Source organism: Saccopteryx leptura, chromosome 1 (assembly GCF_036850995.1).
Source record: "Saccopteryx leptura isolate mSacLep1 chromosome 1, mSacLep1_pri_phased_curated, whole genome shotgun sequence".
NCBI lineage: Eukaryota > Metazoa > Chordata > Mammalia > Chiroptera > Emballonuridae > Saccopteryx > Saccopteryx leptura.
In genome coordinates this window covers 140140737-140158431 of record NC_089503.1, presented here as the reverse complement: position 1 = coordinate 140158431, position 17695 = coordinate 140140737, and the positions used below count along the sequence as shown (strand labels likewise).

The following is a 17695-nucleotide window of genomic DNA, read 5'->3' as shown; positions in this document are numbered from 1 at the left end:
AAGGGAAAAATTTGTACAAAGGCAAATATTTTGTACAGAAATACAGTTTTAAAAGCTCTTTAAGTATACTTCAATTAAGAGTTGACCTATATATCTTTATGTCTACATATTTTTCCTACATTTGGGGTTTTAGAAATGTAAGGTATTGTTTACACAGTATATGATTAAGTTCTTCCTAAGGCTCAACAACCAATGATAATCTTTTTATGACTGGAGCATCCTATACTTTGGAAGATATGATTTGCATAACTGTACAGTTACTGGCTGAAAAATCTATGTGATTCAGTCCATTTGCATACTGAAAATCAATATTCATACCGGGGGAACATTTTAGTTCCAAAGTCCTTGAGTATGGCAGATGATAAAGAACATTAGCTGTTGATTGTTTCAGTAATGGTTTTCTTTTTTTTTAATTTTATTTTTATTTTATTCATTTTATTTGTTTTTTTAGGTTTTATTTATTTTTTATTTTTTATTTTATTTATTCATTTTTTTTATGAGAGAGAGAGAGAGAGAGAGAGAGAGAGAGAGAGAGAGAACAGGGGGAGGAGCTGGAAGCTTCAACTCCCATATGTGCCTTGACCAGGCAAGCCCAGGGTTTTGAACCGGCGACCTCAGTATTCCAGGTCGACACTTTATCCACTGCGCCACCACAGGTCAGGCAATTTTTTATTCATTTTAGAAAAGAGAGAGAGATAGAGAGAGAAGGGGGGGAGGAGCAGGAAGCATCAACTCCCATATGTGCCTTGACCAGGCAAGCCCAGGGTTTCGAACCAGCGACCTCAGCATTTCCAGGTCGATGCTTTATCCACTGCGCCACCACAGGTCAGGCTCAGTAATGGTTTTCAGTGCCTTTTTTCAATCTGGTGAGCATGCAATGCAATCAGAAGGATGTTTCCTTTGCTTTTAAGAACTGTCCAAAAAATTTTCTTGTGTTATTACATCGTGGTAAGAGGGAGATTTTAAAACTTGATGCTCCTAGAATCCTTATTATTGCGTTTGTTGAAATGGTTTAGCACATCTTGTGGTGCCTATGATCAATTATGATACAGGGCCCTAGAAATACATGTAGGAAACTCTTGCCTATTAGAAGATCCTCTGCAATAGCAGAGAGCTTAGAAGGTTTTCAGTAACATAACATTTGAGAAATTTTTAAAAGCCCTTTATTAAGAAAAGTAATTTTTTACCTGACCAGGAGATTGCACAATGGATAGAGCATTGAACAGGGACACAGAGGACCCAGGTTTAAAACCCCGAGGTCGCCAGCTTGAGCATGGGTTCATCTGGTTTGAGCACAGCTCACCAGCTTGAGCCCAAGGTCGCTGGCTTGAGCAAGGGGTTGCTCACTCTACTGCAGCCCCTCAGTGAAGGCACATATGAGAAAGCAATCAGTGAACAACTAAGGAGACTAAGGTGCCACAACAAAGAATTGATGCTTCTCGTCTCTCTCCCTTCCTGTCTGTCTGTATCTGTCTCTCTCTCTCTCTCTCTCTCTCTCTCTGACACCAAAAAAAAAAATAATTTTTCTAGGTAGAAGTGTTGAACTTTTCTAAGTACTGTATTAGGATTTAATTTTGCTATACAAAATTAAAATGAAATATTAGTTTATAACCATCAGACTGGTAAAAATTTTAGACGTATATATAAAGTACATTGCTGTTTTTTATTCTTTGCTCATAGAAATTTGTAGAAAAGAATCTGGTTTCATATTTTAAAATTCAAAATACATATTTTTTTGTGTGAAATTAGGTTTCCGGAAATCTATCCCAAAGAAATGAAAACATCAATACAGAAAGACATAAATAAAAGAGTGCTTACTACATCAATTTTTTTTTTTTGCAGATAAAAATTAGACACAAAATTAATGCTCAGTTCATAGCAAAATCACTAAATATATTGTTATATTCACCCTGTGGAATAGTGAACAGCAATTTAAAATTATGAACTAGATTTATACTACATGAATAGAAAAGTCTTCCATGAGTATTTTGTTGAATGAAAATAAGATAAGAATAATGTATATGATGTGTTCCCATTCTTGTATAACCACAATGACAAAATAACCCTTGCCTGTATATCTATCTATAAGTGTATATGTGTGTTTAAGTAGGATCATATGACTACAGAAGGAACATGCTAGAGATTATTAATTTTGATTTTGAAGGATTGGGAAAACAAAAGAAGGTACTAAAAACAAAATGCATAATATCACAAGTGTCTAAAATAATATGTAAGTTGGTTTTAGATATTTATAAAAAGGTATTAAATAAAAATAATTTTGTAAACTGCACATATTTAGTAAAAAATTCTGTAACATGAAAGGGAAAAGGGTGTCTGAGAAACCAGTCAAATTCTTGAGTTTTGAGAGTTAACTAAGCATATGTATAATTTTGGTGGTTTTTTTGTTTGTTTGTTTGTTTGTTTGTTCTATAGTTCTTCCACTGAGTGAAGAAGTTCTGGTAACATTAGGAGAAGAAGAGGTAAGTCACTTTAGTGAATTTGTAGTAACCCTAAATAATTTATAACTATAAATATTTTAGATAAGTGTGTGGCATAGGAAGCAGGATGAAACCACTTTAAAATCTATGTTTTTAAAATGTTTGTTTTATTGATTTTAGAGAGAGGAAGGGAAAGAGAAATAAGAACATCAGTTTGTTGCTCTGTATGCCCTGACCGGGGATCAAACTGGCAACCTCTGCACTTCAGAGTGCTCTAACCAAGTGAGCTATCTGGCCAGGGCCTTTTTGATTTTAGTCACGTTTTCTTGACCAGAATATTTTATTTTTTGAAACTCTTTATTACTATTATTATTTTTTTAACTTTTAGTTTTTCATTATAGTTGACATACAAAATACTAGTTTCAGGTAAACGACTTGGTGATGAGACATATATATAATTTACAAAATGATCACACCGATGAATAGAAGTGGTGCCATATATTACTTACTGCAATATTATTGACTATATTCCCTCTGCCGTATTTTACATCCCTCTTGTCAACTATTTGAATAGGCTTTCTGTTTTCTTTTCCCTCTCTTTTCTGTTATGCCTGTTACTCTTATTTATATTGGTGTTTTTGATGGAGTCAGTATTCATAGAGTTGTTTGTTTTTTATACTCAAGTTTCTCTTCTCTGTGTCATTTCTAGATTTCTGTTTTCAATATTACTAATTGTTTCCTTTATCTGGTCAGCTAAATTTCCTATGTCGCTAGTTCATTCTTTTACTGAGTTCTTCATGTGTAGAATTTCTCTTTGGTTCTTTATTATTAAAGTTTTAATCTCTTTGGTAAAGTACTAATTTTGTTCATTGATATAATTTCTGAGATTATTAAACTGCATATCTGTGTTTTCTTGTAACTTGTTGAGCTTTTTCAGAATTGCAGTCTTAAATTCTTTGTCATTTCAATTACATATGTCCTTAAGTTTATTTTCTAGAGATTTTTCATTTTATTTTTGCGATGCCTTTTTATCTTGATTTTTAACGGTAGTTGATGGATTCTTTCTCTGTCTAGGTGTCTGTATATGAGTAGCATTTTTCTAGTAGATTGAGAAGAAGTTGTTCTGTTGTTTCTAGTAGGTGGCACTGAAGCACAAGCTTTTAAGTCTCTTGCACTGCTCTGACTTCAGGTCTCTGCAGGGTGGTGGCAATGTCCTGTGTACCCTGGGAAGGTGGGTATCTCCTCTGTGTTCAGGTTGCCTCACTCTCAGGAGCCCAACACCATGGGGGAATGTGGTGGGTGATGGGGTTCAAATTCCATGACATCCTAGTGCTGTCTCTGCAGCAGATATAGCCAGGATGGGTGGAGGTGGGCTGAGCGGGGGGGGGGGGAGGGGGGGGGATTTGGCTATTGTCTTTGTTGCTTGCTTTCCCAGTAATGGTGACTGGAAGACTTTAGCAGCCTCCCCTTTGTGTCTCCTTTGACCATGGATTAGTTGCAGGGTGTGCCTGTCTCTGAGGGGAAAATATTTCTATAGTACTGGTTCTCAGGTTTGCAGATAATGTGTTCTGCAACCCAGCACTCACCTCACCGGTACAGCTTCTTCTGGGGCCCAGGGCTAGCTCTGAAAGGCTGAGGGGAGGCAGCCATGGGTCTGTCTCTTTGTTTCTCTGTCTAGAATGCCAATTGCCAGGTGACTGTGTTTGTACCTCTGTCCTGTGTCTCTGCCCAAGTCACTGGGTTCAGCTGCAGTGCATAGTGACCACTCCTTCAGGAATGCTCACTGTGTCTCTCTATTCCTCCCAGATGAAGGGAGTGCCAATGGCAACCTGATTCCTCCCCCTCTCTAGGTTGAGACCCTCAGTGAACTCTGGGCTGTGTGAACCAGGCTGCATTCCTGGCATCATCTCTGCTCTTCACCCTTTCTACCTCCCTGGTTTGTTTCTACTTACTCACCCTCAGTTGTTGTTTTTTTAAGTGAGAAGAGGGGAGACAGACTCCCACATGTGCTCCCAGAATTTACCTGGCAGCCCCCATCTGGGGCTGATGCTTGAATCAACCAAGCTATTCTCAGTGCCTGGGGCCAGCACTCAAACCGGTTGAGCCACTGGCTGTGAGAGGGGAAAAGAAAGAGAGGAGGAGAGGGAGGAGGATAGAAGCAGATGGTTACTTCTCATGTGTGCCCTGACTGGGGATTGAACCTGGGGGATGTCCGCACACCAGGCCAGTGCTCTATGCACTGAGCCAACCAGCCAGGGCCACCTTCAGTTTTAATGCATGGATATCTTAGATATGTTTGTACATTGAGCAGGGAATCCTTTATTGAATTATAGCTGTTCAGATTGTTGAAACCTCACGGAGAGAGACCAAGGAGACCTCTCATGCCACTATTCCTCTGTCCACAAATCCCACTTCTGATGCCGAGTGTGTCAGAGTTTTCCCCAAGACTACTCTCAGGTTCTGTGATTCACTAGATAGGCTAACAGGATTTAGAACAGCTATTATATGGATGGTTATCTTTTATTATGGTGAGGGAACACAAATTAAAATGAGCACAGAGAAAAGGCACATGGGCTAAGTTTATAGAAGTTCTTTTTCAGTGGATATGTTTAATTCTCCCAACAACTGTGTGTGACAACATGGGCAAAATGTGCTCAAACAGGGAAGTTTATTTGAGACTGTTGTCCATGGTTTTATCAGGAGTCAGTCACTGTATTCAGGGCCTCTTTGACTTCAGCTACTCAGATGTCAGGCTCTGGAGCAAAAATACATTCACCAAGAATCACGTAGTTAGAATAAACTCTCTAATCACACTTGTACCAACCGCCCCAAGGCTCCAGGCACATGCACTCTTATTTGCAAACTATTCCAAGGTCTCATAGCTTCTTTTCCAGGAATCCACCAGGGGCCCATCATGAAGATAGGCCTTTCTAAGTAATGTGCAGAGTTTGTACAATCTTGGCCTGCTGAGTTAATAACCATTTCCTGAACACTTAACTTGTCTTTTTATTCTTGTAACTGTCTCTTAAAGAACATATGCTCCTAATTTGATTAATTCTACTTTATCAAGTTTTCTTTTAAAGTTTGTACTCCAATATAGGAAATGTTTGTCTAACTTAAGGTTACAAAGATTTTCTTGCATGTTTTCTTTTGGAAATTTTAAAGTAAAACGAAAAGGTTTTCTGTTTAGAGCTATGACCCATTTTGAAGTAATTTTTATATATCAATGGAGTTATTGATAAAAGTTCATTTTTTGCATATAGTTACCAATTATTCCAACACAAACTGTTGAAATCTTTCTATTTTGTATTTCCTTTGCATGTTTACTGAAAATTAGTTGACCATACAGTATATGGTTGGATCTAATTCTAGACTCTACATTTATTCTCCATTCTGTGTTTTGGATGTTTCTCCTTTTGGTTTGATATTTCTGTCTTAGTCCAATAAATACTGCATTATTTTTTTTGTTTGGGGTTTTTCTGTATTTTTCTGAAGTTGGAAACGGGAAGGCAGTCAGACTCCCGCATGTGCCCGACCGGGATTCACCCGGCATGCCCACCAGGGGGCGATGCTCTGCCCATCTGGGGCATTGCTCTGTTGCAACCAGAGCCATTCTAGTGCCTGAGGCAGAGGCCACAGAGCCATCCTCAGCGCAGGGGCCAACTTTGCTCCAATGGAGCCTTGGCTGCGGGAGGGGAAGAGAGAGACAGAGAGGAAAGAGAGGGGGAGGGGTGGAGAAGCAGATGGGTGCTTCTCCTGTGTGCCCTGGCTGGGAATCGAACCCAGGACTCCTGCACACCAAGCCGACGCTCTACCACTTAGCCAACCTGCCAGGGCCTTACATTGTTTTATTTACTGAAGTTTTATAATAAGTCTTGAAATAATTTGAGTTATCTAACTTTGTTGTTCTTTATCAAAATTGTTTTGTATTTTCACATAAATTAAAGTTAGCTTGTCATTCTATCCCATAAAAAAGCTTACTGGAATTTTGATTGAGATTACCCTGAATCTATAGTTGAATATGAGGAGAATTGGTATCTTTAACATATTTAAGTCTCAATTCAGATTCATGAGCATTATATGAGCTCTACATTGATTTATATCTTCATTTATTTTGGTATTTTAAAAATTTATATCACTAATGTTTTGTACTTCACTGTATCATCACACTGAAAAACAAACAAAATATTGATCATTTCAATGAATTCAGAAAAAATAAGTGTAATTCACAATTTTTTTAAAGACTTCATAAATTGTAATAAGTGTGCAAGTCATCTACATGTGTGTCAAATTCATTGCTTTTGTTCTTCATATTTTTGATCCTATTAAAATAGGATTCTTTTTTAAAATTTCAGTTTGCCATGATTTATTCCTGGTACATGCAAATGCAAGCAATATTTATCTATTGGTCTTGCACCTAGGAAGCATGATAACCCCCTTACTCTGGTAGCTTTTTTCTAGATTCTGTATGATTTTTTTTATAGCTAGTTATGTCATCTGAGATCAGAGACAGGTTTTTTTCTTTTTTTTTTGCATTTTTCTGAAGCTGGAAACGGGGAGAGACAGTCAGACAGACTCCCGCATGCGCCCGACTGGGATCCACCCGGCACGCCCACCAGGGGGCATCACTCTGCCACGACCAGAGCCACTCTAGCGCCTGGGGCAGAGGCCAAGGAGCCATCCCCAGCGCTCGGGCCATCTTTGCTCCAATGGAGCCTTGGCTGCGGGAGGGGAAGAAAGAGACAGAGAGGAAGGGGGGGGGGGTGGAGAAGCAAATGGGCGCTTCTCCTGTGTGCCCTGGCTGAGAATCAAACCCAGGTCCCCCGCACGCCAGGCCGACGCTCCACCGCTGAGCCAACCGGCCAGGGCCCAGAGACAATTTTACTTATTCCTTTCCATCTGGATTCTTTTTATATCTTTTTATTGGCTTATTGTGCTGCCCTGGTACATTCAGTAATATATATAATATATATTGAATAACAGTGGTGAGAGTGAACATTTTTGCTTTGTTCCTGATCTGATTAGCTAGCATTCACCCTTTCCCATTAAGTGTGATATTAGCAGTAAGTTTTTCACTGATGCCCTTAATTAAGTTGAATAAATTATCTTCTGTTAAAATTTATGAACTCCACTTATTTTTTCTGAATTCATTTAGAAGATTGATTTTTTTTTTTCTTTTTTGGTTGGTTAATAGTAAATTACATTGATTTTTTTTAAATTATTTTGATTGTATGCTGTACATTCCTAGGATAAATCCCACTTTGCTATAATGTATAAATCATTTTTATTTGATAGATTTAATTTGCTAAAATTTTACTAAGATTTTTGCATCCATGTTTATGAGAGTTACTGGTCTGTGGTTTTCTTTTTTCTTGACATCTTTGTCAGGCTTAGTTATCAGGGCAATACCAACTTCACAGAAATTGAGAATACCTCTCTTCCAAAGAGTTTGTGTAAAATCAGCATTGTTCCTCGAGTGTTTGTTAGAATTTTTAGGTGAAGCCATCTGGGCCTGGATTGTTCTTTGTGGGAAATTTTTAAATACAAATTCAGTTACTTTACTGCTAGTCAGATTTCCTGTTTTCTCTGAATGAGCTTTGGTAGTTTGTATCTTTAAGAGTTTGTCCATCTCACATTTGTCAGATTTATCAACAGATACTGTTCATAGCATTCCCCCATTGCCATTTTAATGTTTGTAGTAATGTCACCTTTTTCATTCATGAGGTTGGTAATTTGTGTCTTTTTTCTCTTGACTTTGTCAAAATCAGCTTTGGTTTTTAATGCTTTTTCTCTATTTTTGTTTGTTTTTCTATTGCATTGATATAAGTTTTTATCACTATTTTAAAATTTTGCTTAATTTTGGTTTTATTTGCCCTTTTTCTAGTTATGGTAGAAGCTGAGGTCATTAATACAAGAGCTATCTTTTTCTAATACAAGATTTTGAAGATGTATATTCTCATCTGAGAACTGCTTTGGTTTTATCCTAGAAACTTATTTTTTTATTTTCAGTTTATAATAATTTATTTTTCTGTTGATTACTTCTTGACCCATAGATTATGTAGAAGTCTTTTTAGTATCTAAATACTTTCAGGTTTTTTCAGGTACCTTTCTAATACTGATTTTTAATTCCATTGTTAGATTATATTTAATGTAATATCAGTATAGTAGTTTTGAAATGTATGTGCTTGAGTTTTCTTTCCTATTCGTCCTACCTTTGCTTTCCTTCCTACTTTCTTGGATTAATTGTGTATATTAAAAAATAAACCCATTTTATTTATACTATTGGTTTATTAGTTACATTTCTTCCCTTTTTGTGTTTGATTGCTCTAGGTTTCTATATACATTTCTATATTGTCACTGAGTTAGGTTTAGAAAAACTAATGGTAACCCTTGACATCAGGAGAATTAAACACTAGCTAGTGTGTTTTAGAAACAAAGGGATATTAGAAAAGGTCCAGAATTTGGTGTAATTTCCTGTTGCCACACTGTCCTGTTTGAATTTCTGAGGTACCTCAAGCATATCCTGCCTCAGGGCCTTTGTTCTTAAAATTCTCTGTCTCTGGAACACTCTTTTGCTGCATAGTGATGTGACTTACCTCTCATCTTCTTTGTCTGCTGTTAACATGATCAGAGAGGTCTTTTCATATCGTACAACCTAGCATACCTGTTTCTCCTTTCTGTGTTCTTAGTCTGACTTGCTTGTTTTTCATGGAATTTACCACTCACTGGAATGATTTATTTATTTTTTTGTCTGGATTCTACTTTGTTCTGTTCAACTTTCCATCCCTGGCTCCATCAGTCAATAACTGATCTAAAATATATGTTGAGGCCTGAACTGAGTTGGCACATTGGATAGAGCATTAACCTGGAATACTGAGGTTTCGGGTTCGAAGCATGGGGCTTGCCCCGTCAGGACACATATGAGAAGCAATCAGTGAACAATTAAAGTGGAACAACTACGATCTGATGCTTCTTGCTCCCTCTCCCTCTCTAAAATAAATAAATATTTTTTAAGATGTGTTGAATAAGTGATATTCATTTGTGTCTGTTTATGCATAGTCTCCTTAGAAAAGAGACTTAATTTACCTGATTACTAAAATCTCACCATTAAACTGCCTTTCAATATAAAACTAAAATGTACTGTTCAGCCTGACCAGGCGGTGGCGCAGTGGATAGAGCGTTGGACTGGGATGCAGAGGACCCGGGTTCGAGACCCCGAGGTCACCAGCTTGAGTGCGGGCTCATCTGGTTTGAGCAAAGCTCACCAGCTTGGACCTAATGTCACTGCCTCGATCAAGGGGTTACTCGGTCTGCTGAAGGCCTGCGGTCAAGGCACATATGAGAAAGCAATCAATGAACAATTAAGGTGTTGCAATGTGCAATGAAAAACTAATGATTGAAGCTTCTCATCTCTCTGTTCCTGTCTGTCTGTCCCTGTCTGTTCCTCTCTCGGACTCTGTCTCTGTATCAAAAAAAAAAAAAAAAAAAAAAATGTACTGTTCAAAGCCCCATCTTATGTTTTTAAATTTAACAATAGAATGTTGTAGAGGACTGTGCGCTTGCTATATATTTCTGTTTCAAAACTTTCTGCTCAGTTATTTTACCATTGATTTCTGAATATAAATTTTAGAATTATACATAAATTTTACTATCATTTAGAAATGTAACTATTTATAGGATTAAAGACTAAACAATATGAATTATTTTGCTTTAGTTCCGAAAATTGAGACATGATCTGGAATTGGTACTATCTACTATTCAGTCAAGGAATGAAAAGTTAAAGGAAGATTTGGAAAGGTATATTTATATTATAATTCCTATTAGTGATTTATATGTTTAATTGGCATTAATATTTTATTTGGCTACTGTTTGTTTTATTTTTCTATGTTGAAAGGGAGCAACGGTGGTTGGATGAACAGCAACAGCTATTCAAGTCTCTTACTGTACTACACAATAAATTGAAACATCAGACTGTGACAGTTTCTGAATCAAGGTATTATTTTTTGTTTTAGGTTTCTAAACTAGGAGAAAGTATTTTTTTTTCTTTTTGACAGATACAGAGAGAGAGGGACAGATAGGGACAGGCAGACAGGAAGGGAGAGAGATGACAAGTATCAATTCTTCATTGCAGCTTCTTAGTCTCCTTAGTTGTTCATTGATTGCTTTCTCATATGTACCTTGACCTGGGGGCTACAGCAAAGTGAGTGACCCCTTGCTCAAGCCAGCAACCTTGGGCTCAAGCTAGAGACCATGGGGTTATGTCTATGACCCTATGCTCAAGCCAACGACCCTATACTCAAGCTGGTGAGTCCTTGCTCAAGCCGATGAGCCTGCACTCAAGCCAGCGACCTCGGGGTTTTAAACCTGGGTCCTCTGAGTCCCAGTCTGATGCTCTATCTACTGCACTACCACCTGGTCAGGCATCTTTTCATTTTTTAATGATATATATTTAAAAAAGAAAAATTTTCCTTGAAAATTGTGAGTTTTGTTCTAACTTTTGCCATCTGTTACATGATTTTTTGTGAATGACTTGACTTCTTATGTGTTAAATAGAGAATATTTCATAAAACTAGTTATATTTGGTTTGTGCAAATGAAATTGGAACAGTTCTCAATTAACCTTGAGTAACCAGTTATATACACTTATGTATTTTATCACTGAAATATTTCTTTTTTGAAATCTCTTAGAATCATTAATGAGCTGAAAACTAAACTACAGGATACAAAAGAATATAAGGAGAAAATATTGACCAGCTTCATTGAGTTTCTAAAAAACCACTTTCCTCTGCCTGATGGAGAGGTTAAAAAGAAAAGGGTAAGTTTTAAAGTAGACCTTCATGTACATATATGGAACTATTTCAGATAGGATCAAGTATCAATTTTATGATTAATTTTTGTATGTTTATTATATATTTCAAAGATACACACACCTAGTTACATGTAGAGAAATAATACCTCATCGCATTAAATACTTTGTTCAAAAATTAGAATCAGGCCCTGGCCGGTTGGCTCAGCGGTAGAGCGTCGGCCTGGCGTGTGGGGGACCCGGGTTCGATTCCCGGCCAGGGCACATAGGAGAAGCACCCATTTGCTTCTCCACACCGCCTCTCCTTCCTCTCTGTCTCTCTCTTCCCCTCCCGCAGCCAAGGCTCCATTGGAGCAAAGATGGCCCGGGCGCTGGGGATGGCTCCTTGGCCTCTGCCCCAGGCGCTAGAGTGGCTCTGGTCGTGGCAGAGCGACGCCCTGGAGGGGCAGAGCATCGCCCCCTGGTGGGCAGAGCATCGTCCCTGGTGGGCGTGCCGGGTGGATCCCGGTCGGGCACATGCGGGAGTCTGTCTGACTGTCTCTCCCCGTTTCCAGCTTCAGAAAAATACAAAAAAAATATTTAGAATCAAATTCTTCCCCTTCCTTTTTGTTACTGTCAGTAGACTTTACATTTGTTATGGACTATGTCTCCCATTCTACTCCATTGTTTTTTCAACTCCTAGTTTATTTCTAAATTGTTGACAGCCTTCTGTTAACCATTTCATTACATTCATGATTCTTTACCTATTAAGTGATAATAATGCTACAGTAACTCACTTATTTTCTGATCCCAGGCTTCCTTTTTTCAACTTCTAAGAAACCTGTTATCTCTCTCTAACAGAACCAGAGGCTTAAGGCATTCTGAAAATGAAGCATTGATTACCATAAGTCATCATGGGTTTATTAAGTCATGTTTGATAAGCTTACTTTTTTTAATAAAATATGTCAACTGTTGATACATGTCACAAAGTGATAGGTTACATTCTCTCTCTGTCCAGCAATACTAGTAATACAGGATCTATTGTGAGCTCAAACCATTACAGAATTCTGCAGTTTAGGTGGGCCTAAACAAAAGAAATTTATTTTCTCACAGTTCTGGAGTCTAGAAGTCCAAGATCAGTGCTATTGGGGCTGGTTTCTGTTGAGGCCTTTCTTCTGGCTGTGGACTGGCTGCCTTTGTGTTGAGCCCTCAGAAATGAGGGCCTTTTCACTGTGTGAGCGTGGAGAGAGAGAACTCTGGTGCCTCCCCCTGTTCTTATTATAAGGACACCAGTCCAATTGGATTAGGGCCCCCCTTTGATGACTACATTTAACCTTAACTTTTTTTTTTTTTTTTTTTCTGAAGCTGGAAACGGGGAGGCAGTCAGACAGACTCCGGCATGCGCCCTACCGGGATCCACCCGGCACGCCCACCAGGGAGCAATGCTCTGCCCATCCGGGGTGTTGCTCGGTTGCGACCAGAGCCAGAGGCCATGGAGCCATCCCCAGCTCCCGGGCCATCTTTGCTCCAATGGAGCCTTGGCTGTGGGAGGGGAAGAGAGAGACAGAGAGGAAGGAGAGGGGGAGGGGTGGAGAAGCAGATGGGCGCCTCTCCTGTGTGCTTTGGCAGGGAATCGAACCTGGGACTTCTGCATGCCAGGCCGACGCTCTACCATTGAGCCAACCGGCCAGGGCAACCTTAACTTTTCAAAGGCTCTGTCTTTGAATGTGTAGTTGCGATGGTGAGGACTTCAGTTTTGGAGGGCATAATTCAGTCCATAACACCAGACTTTATAATTCAAAGATGTTTACAGACAAGAAAGAAGCAACCAAAATCCCTTTATCAGATCATTAACATTAGGTTAATGTCACTGATAGAATGGAAATGTTAATTCTTTATTATTTATATTTCTCTCAAAGAAAAATACTCAACAATCAACTACACAGCTGATAACACTGCATGAAATGTTAGAGGTAAGTGTTCTATGAAATATCTTAATTTTATATAATTAGATATATCTTATTAGATGTAATTAGAAATATCTTAATTTATCTTTAGTATAAAATTAGTTTTTTTTCTATATAGTACTAGAAAGAATATTGTCATTTTTTTAAAAAGAACATGAAATTAGAATCTAACTCTTAATCATATGTCCAAGATTCTTACTTTCAGAAAATTTTTATGATGATGTTTTGTGTTTACACAATGAAAACCCATATATGCTGCTACATTGATGGTATCTTTACTTGGCAAGTGCCTTCTATGGAAAGTACATTAGTGAGTTTAAGGATTCTTTCAACAAAAGTGGCAGAATCCACGCATATTTTTTTTTAAATAATATTAACCTCTTTTTTTCTTAATGTGAGGACTATTTCCAAACAATTATATACACAAATGATTTTGAACTTTAGCCAATGATCAATCTGGGTATTTCAATCATTGCAAATCAGGCAAAGAGACGTTAAATAGTATATGAAAAGGAAATGTTTAATAATTAGTATGTGGGGTTTTTTTGTTGTTTTTTTACAGGGTCAGAGAGAGTCAGAGAGAGGGATAGATAGGGACAGACAGACAGGAAGGGGGAGAGAAGAGAAGCATCAATCATCAGTTTTTCGTTTTGACACCTTAGTTGTTCATTGATTGCTTTCTCATATGTGCCTTGACCATGGGCCTTCAGCAGACCGAGTAACCCCTTGATCAAGCCAGCAACCTTGGGTCCAAGCTGGTGAGCTTTTTGCTCAAACCAGATAAGGCCGCGCTCAAGCTGGCGACCTTAAGGTTTCGAACCTGGGTCCTCCGCATCCCAGTCTGATGCTCTATCCACTGCACCACCGCCTGGTCAGGCTAGTATGTGTTTTTAAATTCATTGGCAAGCTTAGGAGAAAAAGTGATACTTTTAAACTTGTTTTATTATAATTTTATGAAATGGATGCTGAAGTCTCTACTTTTATCCAGTTTTGGTGCCTCAATGTATCTTAACATAGACTATTATTCCTTTGAAAGCAAAATACAAAAATTGATTACTTTTGTATTTTACGTTTGTGATTAGAATCTTTTATTTTAATGTTTTTAATTATTCCAGTTTATACCGAAATTAAGAAATCACTGTTTCTCATGGATGACTTAACTTTTTTTTTTCCAAACAGAAGTTGTCATGTCATATGCATGGCAAATATTAACAATGTTTAATAGTGAAATACATATGTAATTTTTTAGTAGTATACTGTGAGATTCCATTTAAAGTTTAGAATTACGAACCATTTTTTTTTTTATCTCTAACTAATATAATCAATGGTAAAAGTAACCAGTATACAAACTGCAATTTAGTGAAAAATTAAACAATATACGTGTTTATTTTAAGTTGAAATTTTAGCCTTTAATTACTTCTGGGTCTACTAGAATTAGAAATGAAAAGTAAGATTTTAAATTATATTTTAAAATAAGCAATTGTTTTAAAGTAGGAATCATTAAATTCCTTTAGCATCATACCTAAAAAAAGTGAAACCAAAACATCTTTTTCCTCAGGATATGTACTTGAAATAACTAAAGTTAATGATAGATGAAAAAAAGTTGTGTGGTTTTTTTAATGAAGTCTTTATCAGATCGAAAATGGTAAAAAAATTTCAGTTATACCTTGCATTTTCACAATTCTAAGGGTTTAAGCCTGACCAGGTTGTGGCGCAGTGGATGGAGCGTCGGACTGGGATGTGGACGATCCAGGTTCTTGACCCGAGGTCTCCAGCTTGAGCGCGGGCTCATCTGGTTTGAGCAAAGCTCACCAGCTTGGACCCAAGGTCGCTGGGTTGAGCATGGGGTCACTCGGTTTGCTGTAGCCCCCTGGTCAAGGCACATATGGGAAAGCAATCAATAAACAACTAAGGTGTCGTAAGAAAAAACTAATGATTGATGCTTCTCATCTCTCTGTTCCTGTCTGTCTATCCCTCTCTCTGTCTCTCTGTCTCTGTAAAAAAAATATATATATTAAACTTAAAAATTTTTTTGATTGAATTTATTGGGGTGACATTGGTTAATAAAATTATACATGTTTCATTTATACAATTCTATAATACATTATCTGTATATTATGTTGTGTGTTCATCAACCCAATATAGATGACAATTTTGTTTCAGTAATTGTGATAACTGATATGAAATGTGACTGAGATGAGAGCTTCATTGTTTTGCTTTGTTACTATGACACTTAATATTTGTATAAATTATGCCTTTTGTTTTCCACATTCCTTTAAAATAATATCTTTTCATTAAAGCTTTGGCCTGGTGATTCAGAGATACAGAGTCTGTAATAATCCTGTTCTTCTTGAATCTATTAACCTTTCTGAATTCTGGTTTTATAATTTATGAAGATACTGTTAGCTGAGGATGCAGAGTAAATTTTAATATACATTTAGCATTTTTCCATATGTTTCATACAACAGTGTTCAAAGAATTTCAGCTATCCGATTTTTGAAAAGCTTTCCTAAAGCCAACGTGCCTGGGAAAGACGATGGTTCTCAGTGTACATTAGCAATCTTTCCCAAGCCTTGAACCATACAGCCCCATATTTCAAGGCTGAGAACATACTTAGGAGGACCAATTTGATGGAATGCAACTTGGGAAATGTTAACCTATATTATTTATTATAAAAACTCAAAACTTTTGTTTTTGCTTGTAACCCCTTAACATCCTTAGTGAATAAATCAAAGATATTCAAGATGAAGTTGAAGGAAGTGATGACGATAGAATTGCTTTGAAGATTTATCAGAAGAATAGGTGTTTTGGGATGGGGGGCCCAGGGTTGGTGATTTCTATTTCCTTCAAATATTAAGACATGCATGGTTTTGAGCTTTATGCCTATTTTGTTGAGTATTATTGGTTTCAATTTCTTGTTTTTATTTTTAAGAAATGATTGTAACCAAACTTCTAAAAGCTAAAGAAATTGGTAACACCAAGAGAAGTGGGAGAATTTTAAATTCCTTTTAATTAGTTTTTAGGAAATATTTCTAATGTTAATATGTAGAGATTCATTTTAAAGTTTTTTCTATTCATTTATATCTGTAGTCTTTTAATAAAGAAAATCAATCACTTAAGTTAATACATAGAAATTATGATATAATTATTCAAAGAAAAAAACATTCATTTCTTTGGTAAAAAAATATATTTAAATGATTTTTATAGTTGCATCAATTTTTACCAAGTAGGATATATTTTAAATGATTTTTTTTCCCCCTAGATTCTTATAAATAGATTATTTGATGTTCCACATGATCCTTATGTGAAAATTAGTGATTCTTTTTGGCCGCCTTATATTGAGCTGCTCCTGCGGAATGGAATTGCCTTGAGACATCCAGAAGATCCAACCCAAATAAGATTAGAGGCTTTCCATCAGTAAAAGGATGGTCTCTTTTTCACACAGTACTTAAAGACTCTTGTCATTCAAGGATAATAGAAACACTTAGTATTACTTGGAAAAAGAACATTATTTACAAAACAAAACACATAGTTTATATTCCTTTTAATCTTAAAATGACATATGCTGCCTTCTGTTATTTGTTTAAAAATGGTCCTTTCACACTCATGTCAGTGCTTTTGGTGGTTTAAACTGGATGGACAAGGATGCAAGTAAAAATATTCTAGACTTACAAATATTCTAGACTTATAAAACATTTAGTATTTTTTGCTTTTGTTAATTTATGATATTGCTAATGTCACTTTTTTCCCATTTATGACAGCTTTTTAATGCATTTTGAGTTCTATTAGCTACTTACCTTCTTTAAATTTAGGAATTATAATGGAAAGGCTATTTAATATGCAGATGGATTTTGAATTGACTTAGTATCTGATATAGAGGAAAGCATAATTTAAAAGTATTTAGTAAATCTGTTCCATCTATACTGCCTTATTTCTAGATGTGGTAAAAATTGAAATATATTAAAACAAATTGATAAAAGTAGTAGAAAACGTATTAAAAATGTGTATCCTATATCAAGTGATATATATTAAACCACTCTTTATTCTGTTAAGTATTACTAACAAAATTGTGTTTGTAAAATTTTGCTAATGTTTGTGACTTTTCTGTAAATAAAATTCTCTTATCTAAAAATATCTAGCTTTTTTTTGGTGATGTGGTATGCCTTTTTTTTTTTTAACTAAATAGACTTTATGCTAGGTAGATAAATGAAGATAATATAGGGCTCCTTCAGGATTCTATACAAACTAAACTACTAGCAAACCAAACACATTTGGTATTGTTACTAGACTAAACGGGGTTCATTTGCTTGCGCGCATCAAAGCCCAATAAGGTATGAACAGAAGCTTGTTCACAGGTGAGCTAGTGCTCAAAGACCTGGCTAATAGGTGCCTTCCAGAGGATGGTTTATATAGGGGGGAAATCATTCATCATCGTGACTAAGGGAGTTAGGGTCATGGTCTTTACTGATGAGTCAGTGCTAGGGTAGCGGTTAGGTTAGTTGATCG

The 17695-nt window shown here is 36.7% G+C and overlaps 1 protein-coding gene across 2 annotated transcripts in view; it reads left to right on the top strand.

The window, feature by feature from the left end:
- Window positions 1-16867, top strand: part of CENPK (centromere protein K) — a 41556-nt gene extending 24689 nt beyond the window's left edge. For both annotated transcript variants that reach the window (XM_066375941.1, XM_066375950.1), the window contains exons 6-11: window positions 2434-2480; window positions 10153-10235; window positions 10333-10431; window positions 11126-11252; window positions 13142-13195; window positions 16452-16867. In XM_066375941.1, coding sequence (XP_066232038.1) covers window positions 2434-2480; window positions 10153-10235; window positions 10333-10431; window positions 11126-11252; window positions 13142-13195; window positions 16452-16610 — 569 coding nt within the window. In that variant the 3' untranslated portion in view covers window positions 16611-16867. The remainder of the gene's footprint in view (window positions 1-2433; window positions 2481-10152; window positions 10236-10332; window positions 10432-11125; window positions 11253-13141; window positions 13196-16451) is intronic.
- Window positions 16868-17695: the final 828 nt, after the last annotated feature.